This window comes from Amphiprion ocellaris, chromosome 5 (genome assembly GCF_022539595.1).
Source record: "Amphiprion ocellaris isolate individual 3 ecotype Okinawa chromosome 5, ASM2253959v1, whole genome shotgun sequence".
In the NCBI taxonomy this organism is placed as follows: Eukaryota; Metazoa; Chordata; class Actinopteri; family Pomacentridae; genus Amphiprion; species Amphiprion ocellaris.
The window spans coordinates 21,268,133-21,281,854 of record NC_072770.1 but is presented as its reverse complement, the minus strand read 5'-3'; the positions used below and the strand labels follow the sequence as shown (position 1 = coordinate 21,281,854).

Genomic DNA, 13,722 nt, shown 5'->3' with positions numbered 1-13,722 from the left:
TAGAAAATTACATCTTAAAGACAATAAAACTTCAAATAGGAATCAAACAGAAAATACAATGACGCATTTAAAAAGAAAACTAAACATTAAAAGGTGGTATATGTATATATAATTTAATTGTATTTAATGTTTAACTCTATTAAACAGACAAAATATTGAATTAGATAATTCAACAAGATACAATACATGTCATTATGAAATTAAACAAAATTTTTAAAATACAAATATTAGAAATTACAGATAAAGTATTTTCCATCATTAAACATTTAAAAAATACAATTAAACAAGAAGAATGTTAAACGTTTTAAAAAATGCAAAACATTTAATCAGATCATTAAACCCTTAAAAAGACAAAACATTTAATTAAAAAATTAAATGTTTAATTAGAAAATTACATCTTAAAGACAATAAAACTTCAAATAGGAATCAAACAGAAAATACAATGACGCATTTAAAAAGAAAACTAAACATTAAAAGGTGGTATATGTATATATAATTTAATTGTATTTAATGTTTAACTCTATTAAACAGACAAAATATTGAATTAGATAATTCAACAAGATACAATACATGTCATTATGAAATTAAACAAAATTTTTAAAATACAAATATTAGAAATTACAGATAAAGTATTTTCCATAATTAAACATTTAAAAAATACAGTTAAACAAGAATGTTAAATGTTTTTAAAAAATGCAAAACATTTGATTAGATTACTAAACCTTTAAAAAGACAAAACATTTAATTAAAAAAAATGTTTAATTAGAAAATTACATCTTAAATTTCTTAAATCTTTTTAATAATAAAACTTTTAAAAAGTTTTATTGTATTAATTTTTTTCCTTTGATTTAATTGCTTTTTGTTATGTAGTTTATTTCTTTAATCTTCTTTTTCTGTCAAGATTTTAACCCCAACCTTAAAAATGAAACAAACCCTTAAATCACAATGAAAATACTTCTGTTGTCACAATCATGAGTTAGTCAGTTATTCAGTTTATCAATTCAACTTTATTTGTTTAGCACCTTTTACACAGATGACAAAACTAAACAAGCAAAGAGAAAAAACTATGCTAAAACATGAATAAAACTCAAAAACATTTAAAAAAAAAAAAATTTAACATGGTAATAAAATGTGTTGTGTCCAGGGGATGGAGGGACTTTATTGAAGTCTTCTTGGGCTCACATGGTAAATCATTTAAAACATAAACTTGATATTCAGTCTAAGGAAACTGCAGAGCGACAGAAGAACCAACATTATCTCCTGTTTTCTCCTTTAATGAGTCGACTCTTCTTGTGCTTTCAGACCAAAGAACTACAGACTCTTCACAACCTGCTCAAACTCTTGGTACAGGACCTCACCACACGGGTCAAGAAGGTTTCTGTCTCATTTCTACTCTGAAGATCACCTTCTCCTGCTCAAACTGCTGACAAATGTTTCTGCTGCTCTAAAGTCTGGTCTCCAGAACTTCCTAAAAACTCTCAAAGTCTCTTCTGCTGCAGGTTGCTTTGTAGAACTGTTCCAGAAAACCTCACTAAACCACATGGAGGAGCCTCAAGCTAGTCGTCCAAATGAAACCATACAAAAACCAAACTAGCACAACCCAAACGCTAAAGTCTCCTGCAGCCTACCAGAGAACCTCTGAGAACAGAGAATCAGGACAGGAACTCTTACCTTCTGGACAACCAACATTGGTTCTCAAACAAGAATACAGAATGTGTCTGACCAAAAACCTCTAAAGACTCACTACAGCCAAGATAAAGACACAACTCAGCTGCACCAAATCCACTAATCACTGCAGACATTAGCACTAACTGTGGCTAAAGAACCTCATTTACCAAGACAACTATGCAGTACAAAGCCCTAAAACACACCAAGAAACACATTAAAGTCTATTTTATTACTAGAAGCTGCAAGTCAACGCCTAAAGAACAAACTAAAGCAATGGAGCCAAACCCGGTTCATTGGTGAAGGAAAGCAGAGGAAATGTTTGTCTGCAGCTAAATAAAGCAGGAAGATACTGAGCTGCTCAGGTGTTCCTAATAACACCAAGCAGCCACCTGGACAGCCAATAGGAACACAGCTTACTGGGAGTCCAGAGGGCTGGCTTAGTGAAGGAAATTTAGTTTAAAGTTGAAGCAGAAAGTTAACAAAGAAAGTTGAAAACCACCTTCTGATACCTGAAATCTCTGAGTTTTCACACAAAGAACACCTGAACATGTCAAACTGGTTCCATAGTAGAACCATCATTGTAAAAATGTCATAGTATGGTGTGTTGCTCAAAAAACATTAGGACCCGGCTGTCAGGGTACAAACATGTAAGAAACATGAGAACAGAGAGAACCCAACCAGTAGGTCACAGTTTATCATCCCCCCAGTCATCTCCTGAAGTCCATATGGTGAGAGACATCAGTATCTGGTTGTTCATTTACCAGAGGATGCTTATAATCATGCTGATGTGGTCTGTACTCTACAGTATTTTAGTGACTCAATAAATGCCTAAGTTGTTTTTTTTAAAAATGCTTTTTAGTTTTTAATAAACATTTAAGAGCCTATATGTAATCAATAAATGGCCTTTGCCTATCTTAAGAAAAACTCACTCAGAACTCTGATATGTTAACAGTACTAAATAAATCAATAAATACATGCATACACACATAAATAAGTTAATACATTAACTGTGCTAAGATAAGATTTAGATTTTTAAAAAAAAAAGTTGTTTATGTTTTTGCAGAATCCAGTATTGCTCACTGGTTGGTCATTACATTTTATTAGTTTGATTTCACTGTTTAAAATGATGCCACCTCTTTTCAGACAGAACCTGTGATAATAAAACAATACAAAATTTTTAGTTCCGTCTTAATAAAGCACTTAAAGCTTTAAGTATGGCTAAATGCTTTTTTCAAAATTAAATATATCACTCCTTAGGTGGTAGTGGCCCCAAGTTCAGTAAAGTTGGAAAGATATTCACAGATTCGGACTTCCAGCATCAATAACTCATTAGATACAGGTTGTCAAAACATAAACGGTGCCTCTTTCCCATTGTTGCAAGGCAGACAATGTGCTACAAGCCCAGTTTTATCAAAAGTAGCTGTCTTTCAAGCTACAGGAATAACATTGGTGTCTATGGAGTGAACAGGGTCCGTCTGCAATTTGCAAAACCGCTGCAACAGTAAAGAGAGACAAATATTCAATAACTTCACTCTTATACATTGTAGTGTCACTAAAATCACTGCAGCCTTCAACTGGCTCCTGTTGACAAAATGTTTTAACAGAAATGTAAATGCTGTAATTTGATTCTTTTAATGAACCATGTAACTTGAATGGATGTGATGCTGGTGTGACCACAGTGCACATGTCTGATGTTGCTCACAGTGGTCCAAGGGACGCTCAGGAGGTTTGTGTGTTTGCTCAGACTCAGGAAAAATTACAGGGAACACTGTGCATAATATACAGTAACAAGGAATTCTCTCAGAATCCTCCTTTGACACCTTGACAAGGTAAAATACCGGTATTTGTCAATTTTGTATTAAGTAATGGATAACCCTCCATATAACTCTCATATTACTAGCAAAATACTGTTTGTATTTGTGTATAAAGTATTACCAAAAAACCCCCCCAAAAAACACAGAAGACTAGCAGAAAGATTTCAGCGCGTAAGTATGAAGATTAGCAAGATACCACTATCATCCAAGAAAAGAGCTGAAATGAAAATGTGCTATATGTAGTGGTTAAGAGGGAAATCACCCTGGTTTAACCTACAGCAAGCTCGTTAGAAGCAGATATGTAAAAGAAAGTGACTTCTGGTGCAGACTTGATGTCAAACCTCCAGTCATACACTGAATTTGAACGACACTAAAGTTTTCTATCATCCAACCGGATACTAGATTAGGAGATACATTTTGTCACTACGAGCAATAAAAAGCGCATTATAATGTACCTATTTCAGAATTATGGATGCATTATGTCATAAATTCTGCAATTTAAAAAAAAAAAGATTTAGTGATTTAGATTGTGTAATATTTTAATTTAATTCCATTTTCATGTATTGTTTCTTGCTGTAAGTACTTCTAAGATTTCCGATAAACGTGGTAGAAATATATTCATAGGACACAAGCCTAGTTTCTACTATATTATGCAGAATCCCATTTTAGTCACTCTGAATTGTTGGAAAAGTATTTGGTCAACTCGTTTCCACAGACTGCCTGCAGGTCCGGCTCTGACTGTGTGGGGGCGACAGAGCGCACAAACTTCATCAGCCGACGAAGAAGAAAACCGGCGCTGATTTTGAACTTTGCAGAAGTATGTGCAAACTTTATCAGGCAGGTGTGGCTCTGCTGCTGCTGCTGTGGGAATAAACCACCAAATCTCTGCCTTTTTTTCTTCACATCGGACAGTGTTGAAGTACTGGTCCGCCGCTCTGCTACAGGAACTATATTGCGAAGGTAACTGTATTTTTCTGTTTGTTTGTTTTGATCACCGTAACAATGGTCTGCAGCACCAACAGGCTAACGCTAAACTTAGCATGTCGATGACTTCGTCACATGCACAGAAGCATTAAAACCTAGCTTAAATGTAGCTAAACAGCTTGGAAGTTGGTTTCAATACACCGCCGATAAAACCGACACTTAAACACAAGCAGCATGAAAACAAGTTTTTCTTTAGCGCTATAATGTAGTATTGCTGTAGTTACTAGTTTTATTTCACATCTGCAACGTTGGCCTACTTGACATTAAATGCTGGTAACGTTACTGCTCATTCTGTAGCTCATTTAACCTTAAAAATGAAAGTAACTTTATTATCTCACTAACTCAAGTCTCTAATCTAAGTTTGTGTCTTCAGCTCACACAGATACGATGGAGTCGACTGTGGTGAACCTGTACAACCAGTTTCAGATTCTCAGAGCCCATGTAGACGGTCTGAATGAGGGCATTGAACCACGTAAGTTATTTCCACACTTGGTGTTGGTATTTGCCACCTCTTTAGAAGCCTGTCAGTAAAACACAGTGGAGCTTACATATTTGTGTAGTGTTCGGGAGTTAGTAGCAGTCAACAACCTGAGGGCAGTTTATGCTGTTTTCATCTCAAATTGTGTTAGTGGTTGCAATGAATTATACAAGTCACAGACTAGGAGTCGTAAACAGTACTGAGTATAGAGCATCTGCTTTAGCAAATTAAATCCAGTGCCAGGATTACAGACAAGCTGTGGAAACTGATGGTGCACCCAGTGACACAAATACGGGTTGAAATGACTAATGAGGTCGTGGAGTGTAGTAAAACTAACAGAAAAGCACTGTTAATCATTTGTTCACTTTACAACAGAGCACTCTGTCTTTTTCTCCTATATAATGTGCATTGCAATTGAATTGCCACTCTTGATGAAACCAAATTAAATTTGGGGTTGCAGCGACTAGACATAAGTACCACAGAAGAATATTGTGTATGGCAGCAACACAATGATTTCTTTCCTCTGTTGTTTTGGTTTTAAGAGTTTCTCCAGATGGCAGTGAACTTTGAGGACTGCCGTAAGAAGTGGTTGCGGGCAGGTGAGGAGCTGGTTTCCTGTAAAGAGATGCTGACTAAAGCAGAGACTGAGAGGGGAGCCCTGGAGGTCAAACTAAAACACGCTCGGAACCAGGTGGACGTGGAGATCCGGCGGCGGCAGAAGGCTGAGGCAGTCTATGAGAAGCTAGTGAGTGTCACGCTTTTTACAAATCTGACTGCATGACTGTTCATAGGACATTATAAAAACCTTGAGGTTAATCTTCAGATAATGTCATTAGTCATTGCATATTATCAATCACTCACTGTAAATTTATTTATTTTTTGTTACTGGCAATTGTCCGTTATTCGTTATCACTTAATAATGCATTTGTCTGCACTGGTCCCTGTGGTCTTTTTCAACCTGCTGCTTTGCGGGAATAAAAGGAGCGACAGCTGCAGCTGATCAGAGAGCTGCTGATTTCAGAGAACAACGGCAGCAGTATTCACCTAAGTGAGGAACAACGCTCAGCCCTGGCCTTCCTTAGTGCCCACTCCCAGGCAGCACAAGCTGCTAATACCAACCTCAACTCCAGCCGAAGGTCAGACTCACCTAATTTGGTTCTGAAAAAGCTTTGCTGCATTATCATCATTTCTGTTCCTAAAAAAAATGATTAGAAGAAAGGCTGAACTCTGACGACAGAGAGTACTGGGATGACAGTCTGTTATTTCATTGTTAACTGTAGAAACTTGGCATGCATACTAATTGTAGGCAGCAGGATTTGATGCGTGTATCATGAAAAAACTTGTGTAATTTACCCAACCAGCCATGGACACTAACTGACTTTGATCTATCTTACAGATTAACTACTATCGATGAATCAGCTTCTTTGCTTTCAGACATCAGCTATGACCAAACGGACGACTCTCTGGTAAATGGACATATTTCCTTGAAAGTGTCAATGATGATTTTAGGAAACCGCTTCTGTAATAGTCTGAGGGGCATAGTTCTTTAAGAGACACCAAAAATAAAATGGCTTGTTTAGTATTGTGCTCTGTCTGTCAACTTTTCCTGCAGGACTGGGATTCCTCTGTGATGAAGAATGTGAGACTGCGCAAACGGCAGAAACGAGTGAGTCATGTCTAAAGCCACATTTTCAATACATGCGTCTCTGCTTGCATTGACAATAACATAAATTTGATATTTTGTTTTAGGGAGGGGTAGTGACTCAATACAGCAGCTCAAATTTTTCTTTGTTTGCTTTTTTTTTTTTTTTTTTAAATTCAAATTAATTCCACAGCGTTCGTCCAGAAGACGTTCTGAACTGAACTTACAGTCTGTGAAGAAACCACGATCCGCTGGATGTCCGTCAGACAGGGTAACACTGACCTCTACAGCTGACTGTGCTCAATAACATGTAAAAACTGTCTAAAGTTTGGATGATTTTACTGGTGGATCTCCTTCCATATGATTCAGATGAATGAGTCCATTGTGGCCAAAACAACCATCACGGTGCCTGTAAATGGCGGCGCTGTTGAGGCCGTCTCCACCATTGAAACTGTGCCCTACTGGACACGCAGCAGAAAGAAGAGTGGTGAGAATTTTTTTCTTTTTTTTTTTTGTTCTTCTTTAATTTTATGGGACCTTAAAACAAGGTTGGCCAAATAAAGAGCAACAACCTGATCATATTGTAACTCGGGCTGGACCCGAATATTTGGTCGTGACGGTGGTATCCGAATATTTATTTTGAGATCCGAATATTCGAATTCCACCCTCCACCCCCGTCGGACGTTACGAAGTGAACCGAATATTCAGATATTCGTCATTAATCGAGGCGAATATCCAGAGCCCAGAAAATGCTATTTGGGCCAGCCCTAATTGTAACGCAATATATAGTTGACATACACTATTTTGCCTCAGTGGTTTTGACTAACACGTGATTGTATATGCAGTGGCTCCACAGTGGGGCGATACGACAACTGACCAATCAGAGACTGTGAGTGAGACTCCCAGCACACCAGTCCCAGATTATCCAGCCCAAGGCCAAACCCCCAGAGCTAATAAAGGAGGAAAGAAGCACCATTTCATGCCCAAAACTGTATGAATACCTTCTTAATGGTTAATGTGTAAAATTTTGATTGTATCTGTATCTTCTTAGGTCCTGCCAGCTCATTAAGGTTAATTAAATTGTATCCCCTCTCTCACTAAGGTTATCAAGTCTGAGTTCTGTATGCCATGTGGAAAAAGAACAAAGTTTGGCAAGCTTTATCTCCGCTGCCAGGATTGTAGGATTGTGACCCATCCAGAGTGTCGTGACCACTGTCCCCTGCCCTGTAATCCCACAGCTGTTAGTACTCCCATCAAGAACACAGAGGTACATTTCTCCTCTTGCTATACACGTTCTGTCATTTGAAGGATTTTTAGAAATATTTTTTTCTGATTTCCATGTTGCCTACAGTACAGATTAATGGATTTAAGCATGTTTTTGTTTAGGCCACCCTGGCTGACTTTGCTCCAGCCACCACCCCACAGATCCCAGCTTTGGTTATCTACTGCATTAAGGAGATTGAACGCAGAGGCCTACATGAGGTGACACGGGATTTAATAAAGCCCCTGTTTACTTGTTACCTTCATGTTAATCCTTTCCCTTGAGTGATAACAATAGATAACTTCTTGCTAATTAGTTATTTAATTTAGTAATAATAGAATATCACAGGCCGCCAGACAATGAGAGCTACTTTCTTTTATCTTTTCCTTGCCCCAGGTTGGCCTGTACAGAGTTTCTGGCCAGGAGCGGATGGTGAAAGAGCTGAAGGAGAAGCTCATTAGAGGAAAGACTCTGCCTCCCCTGAACAAAGTGGAAGACATCAATGTCATTACAGGTGTCCTCAAAGACTTCCTCAGAAACCTTCCAGAGCCACTGCTCACCTTCCACCTCAACAAAGCTTTCATGGAAGCAGCTGGTGAGTTTTTATCACATACACAACATTGTGTGTCGAACTGAATGTTAACACTGTTCAGAACAATGATTTACATATGATAGAGGGAGCAGCTATAAATATCAAATGTGTGAACTTCATTATTGTTTTGTTTTGCAGAAATCCAGGACGATGGCAACAGTCTTGCCATGTTGTATCAGACAGTCAGTGAGCTGCCTCAACCCAACCGAGACACGCTGGCCTGCCTGATGATCCATCTGCAGAAGTAATTTTCATTAATCACATTTGAGCAATGCTAAGAGCCCTTTTGACTTATCCTACATTTTAGTCCCCTCTGCTATTATCTTCTATACACATGACAAGAGTAATTTAAACAACTACTTGTCCAAATGGTGTAAAATTTGGGACTTTAAGCATGTTGAAACCTCCTGTACCTCAGCGGTACAAATCAGATTACAATGTGGAGAAGACTGAAATTTTCGACTCTTCTTTTCACAGAGTGTCTCAAAGTGTGGATACCAAGATGGACGTAAACAACCTCGCTAGAGTGTTTGGCCCCACCCTTGTGGGTCATGCTGTCCCTGAACCAGACCCTATGACCATCCTGCATGACACCAGTAGACAGCCAAAGGTAATGAGAATGACTTGGACCATACATTGCATTCAGAACTCTGGTACTGGTGAAGCAGTGCATAGTTCAGATACGTGGCTGTTTGTGCTTGTGTTTGCTTTATGGTCAGTGTTTTTGATTACGAATGCTGCATTTATTTTCTGTCTTCATAGATTATAGAGCGCTTGCTCAGTATTCCAGGAAGCTACTGGAGCCAGTTTGCCTACCCAGATAACGTAGGCATGGATAACGCTCAGCACGCTGGCACTCCAAACCAAAAAGGTAAATCACAGAGTGGTTCACTGACAAAGCATAAAATCTTTTCTAAAATGAAAAGCATGTGGTTCACACAATGAGTCGTGTTTTGACTAGTGAGCATGACTTGATAAGAGGTTTTTTAATTTTTTTTTAAGAATTTACACTCAACACCTTTGGCTGACTAGTAAGAAAACCATTTTTGTTAAACTGAGTATCTGTCAATCTTCAATTTATCTGCAGTGAGCATATTGGGACCCGTGACGACTCCAGAGCACCAGATGATGGCGAAAACACCTTCTTCCAGCTCGTTGTCTCAGCGCATGATGCAGACCCTGTCCAGTACCACCCTGTAAGCCAACTCCCAATTCTGTTCACATAAATAGAAGTAAAGCAGGGAGAGCTTTATTCTTATTGCATTTCCTTATCCGGGATGAAATATAAGCCAAATCAAATTAACTTGTTTATTCCTATCCATCTTGCCTTGTTTGACAGCAAGTTGACAGTGGAATTTTCTACTTCAGCACATACATAATTAAATTTATAATCTGTTCTTGACAGAATTTAGTTTATTTAGTCTCTTGAAATGGAGGTGACAGGATTGAGGAGGTAGTGTAAACAAATCATATTGATAATGAAAATGTTAAGTCTTTATGAAAGTTATTTCTGTCTTTTATTAGCTAGAATTTGCTCAGTACCACTGGTCTCAGTTTTTAGCAATATGCAGTACATATCAACATGCAGAAGGAGATGGTTGTGTGAGGCTGCTATGCGGCATTGTGTCAGAATCATCTACTCAATATCTGATCATGATGCAACCTTATTTATGATCCTGGCGATATAGGCTAGGGGTGGTGACTGAAATGACTGTAATCAAGGAAACTGATAACCAATATTTGGAACAGTTATACATTTGCAGTAAAAGTAAAAAAAAAAAAAATTTGAAGTTTAGACAAGACAAAATCTAACGGAGAGCTGTATTCAGTTGCCTTTGTTTATTTATGTTTTATAAAACCTTATTTCAGACAACTTTTAAATATTTCTCCTACACTGTTGACAGGGTATTAAATGTGACATGTAACCAGTCAGATGGTGCATGAGATGGTATAAATGCCAAAACATGTGGAATTATCAACAATCAAATGAATGTAGCTCAGTTGTCCATATATTAAGAATGGGTTCCTGGTTTTCGCTCGTAACATTTATCTTCACAATTTTAATGTTGGGCAAAATTACTAAGTTCATTTCAATTGTGTGTTCCTTCAACCCCCGACCTTCTTACCTTTTAGGTTTGGGAGCAAGAGCAAAGCATCATCTGCCTCACACCGCCAGGGCAACTTCTTTGCTTCTCCACAGCTGAAATAAAGGAATAAAAGGAAAAAAAATCTCACTCACATTATACTCCTGGGTTACATACTGCAAAACCAGAATATATATCTACATAATCATGTGGGAGATTTACTGTGCAATTTTGGCAATGTTACTAGTTTTCTTTTTCTTTGAAATGTTTCAAGAAAACTTTTTAACCAGATTTTTTTTCTATGAAAACATACAAGATGTGCATTGTTTTTTTTTTTCTATCTGTGATTACTAATGTTTTATTGTCGACCAAAACTGTGGTAACATCTTTGTGACTGTTAGTTGTTTCAAGGTTTTAATGACCAAGCAACCAATCTAAACTAATTTGAGGATCAATATCTTCGACCTTGTGTGTAATGTTCAAAAGCTGTGAATTCACTGGTGTCTGTTTTGAACCTGTGGTTATAACCACAATGACAGCGATGCAGCAGCACACATAAAACACACAACTGGAATGAACAGGGAGGAAAGGAGCTGCATTTTTGGCCAGTGTCTTTTTGGCTTTGGTTGCTTTGTCGTCCTAAAACATTTGTTTGAATGATTTAACATTTTATTTTCTATTTATGTTGATGTTCCTAATGTAAACCAATCATGACTATTTTAACTTGTGAACACTTTAACAGTACTACTATGCAAACACTGACACTGATGTGGAATGTCGTTGCATTTTGCACCCTCTGTAAAAAAAAAAACAAAAAAACAGTGTTTTCTACTTTGTAATGTAAACCACTAGAGGCTGCTGTTGCACCACTTTTGATATGTAAGCCTTTACTAATAGAGAAGATATACTATATATTATGCACATAACCAGTCAGAATCACCGACACTCCTTACATTGATATACTGGTAGATCATTTAAAAGTTATTCTGCTAACACAGTGCAGTACAGTCTAAGACTCACATTAATATGGGCATCACAAAATAAAATCTGGAGCTGCATAAATTTATGGATGTGAAAACTGATTTGCATGCACACCTACTGCAGTATTTGTTACCACAGTAGCTCTATTGTACTGTTAAACTATCAGTGTGCAACAGAAGTTAGTGTTCCTGAAAAATTGTCCCTCTGCTGCTCTCATCATCACCTTTGGCAGATATTGATGCTAGCGATTCAGGTAAGACAAGCTATTCTGAGCGAGATGATTATGTTGATGAAAACTGACTCTCAATATTGACTCACTGAAACAAAATCCAGCTATGTTTGAAGCTGTAAGACTCCTGCATTGTTTTTTTACATATGATACTTATTGTACATTTATTCCTTTTATATGATTCTGTTTTTTTAATGAAACATTTTGATTGTCTGCCTTCTGCCAAAGATCTTGTGGACTGAATGTATACAAAAGTCCACTGCGGAGCTAAAAATAAAAGATTTTCCTTTGTCTTGGTGGGTGTTGTTCATGCATGAGATGGACACATGGGGTGAGGAACCCTGTTGAAATGAGGCTCTGGAGCACATGAGGCATACATGTAGGACGTGTGGGTTTTGTTACTAAACAAAACCCTCTTACACCTGGACATGGATTAGTGTTACCCCATTAACTGAGTGTGTTAGTAATGCCGTATTCTCGCAGCCTAAAGCCTTCATTCATGTTTAACGCTCTTCATTTTTCCTGATGTAAATTGAATGTTGGCCATTGTTATTCAAGATCTTCAGTGAAAGAGCAAAAGCACAGCGCCAGTTATTCCAAAGCCGACATGGCACTGAATGATAATGCAATTTGGCTCATTGTTCCAATAGTCATTACAGCTATTTCCATAATCTATTGGGCTGAATGGGCAGGCGATGAGGTCCAACATTATTATGAATTAAAGCAGGGATCATTTATACATCTTATAGTTATTCCATTAACAGTTACTGTGGAGAGCGCTAAGCCAGCCTGAACCCACTGACATACATTTTATATGGCCTCATTTAATACGGAGCTTCAGCGACTCATCTGGCCCTTGGAGATCTAAGCCCAGCTGTTTTTGGAGGGGGCGTGTGTGTGTGTGTGTGTGTGTGTGTGTGTGTGTGTGTGTGTGTGTGTGTGTGTGTGTGTGTGTGTGTGTGTGTGTGTGTGTGAATATATGGTAAGTAGAGTCCATACAAATTACTTTGTTCTCGCTCCCTTTCTTTCTCAAACACAAACAGATCTGCGAATGACTGCAGACAAGACCCTCCGAAAATGTTTGAATTTCAAATCAACATTAATAGTTCATTAGCCTGAAATAAGGTCTCCTGTGTGTCGATCTGTCCCCTCATTGGGGGATTGTGTGTTTATTTATGCTGTGCGGTGCAGCATACGCTCGGCGGCTGCAGACATCAAACAGCTGGCTGTGTACAGTGTGTCTCTGTGGCTCCATATTCCAGCAAACCCCAGTGTGCAGTGATAGAGCTCCGTTCTGCTGTGGGACCATTGAGGGCCAAATGAGTAACTAGTCCAATTAAGAGCTCTTAAATAAATTACAATGTAAGCTGGTAAACACATAACAACAACAGCACTATTTAATTCCTCTATTTATACAGTGAACTGCAGGCAGTGATGCCAGAGGAAACAACCGTACTACCATCTCAGGAAGCTGAATAAAATCAATACATTACTCAATTCATAAGGTTTAGTTATTGCTGGTATTGAACGATCGAAAATACAGTCAATACATGTCAAGCTGTAGCTGTGCAGCATGTAGTAGGTGTCTGCAGCATTGCCTACTCGAGGTCAGGCCAAATAACGTCAGCACCTCGGAGATGTCAATTCAATAGCTACCAGTCATCTGATCATGTGTCTAATCAATACATTTGTTCAAGCAAAAAGCCACGTTAACCACCAGACAAATGGTCTTTGTATGCCTTGTGTTTTGACTACTTGTTTGTTCACATTTGCTCCACAAAAGCACACTTTTCCATATTTTCTCACTAGCTGGAGGGTATTTCTATGTTAATGCTACGTTGTTGAAAAATCTGCTCGCTAGTGTGGAAGATTTACTGGTGGCTTAGGCGAAGCATCATACAGATTTACTTGAAATTACATATAAACGAGAAGCAACAGTACATATAAACAGGACTGATACAGTGCTTTCTTAGCAGGCTAAGCATGTGC

The 13,722-nt window shown here is 38.0% G+C and overlaps 1 protein-coding gene and 1 long non-coding RNA gene across 3 annotated transcripts in view; both read left to right on the top strand.

The window, feature by feature from the left end:
- Window positions 1–13,722, top strand: part of LOC129348852 (uncharacterized) — a 45,589-nt gene that overhangs the window by 3,139 nt on the left and 28,728 nt on the right. The gene's annotated exons all lie outside the window — the stretch shown is intronic.
- Window positions 4,279–12,026, top strand: LOC111580330 (rac GTPase-activating protein 1-like). Of its 2 annotated transcripts, none has more exons than XM_035956337.2 (17): window positions 4,279–4,442; window positions 4,827–4,938; window positions 5,487–5,689; window positions 5,926–6,080; window positions 6,341–6,410; window positions 6,557–6,610; window positions 6,780–6,857; window positions 6,956–7,073; window positions 7,432–7,577; window positions 7,689–7,853; window positions 7,973–8,068; window positions 8,244–8,442; window positions 8,578–8,683; window positions 8,917–9,049; window positions 9,202–9,310; window positions 9,527–9,635; window positions 10,573–12,026. In XM_035956337.2, exons 2-17 carry the CDS (start codon window positions 4,854–4,856, stop codon window positions 10,646–10,648), a joined length of 1,902 nt encoding a protein of 633 aa, XP_035812230.1. In that variant the 5' UTR covers window positions 4,279–4,442; window positions 4,827–4,853; the 3' UTR covers window positions 10,649–12,026. The 2 variants fall into 2 exon arrangements, with proteins under 2 accessions (XP_035812230.1, XP_023143810.1); XM_023288042.3 differs by having other exon boundaries at window positions 4,280–4,442; window positions 4,840–4,938.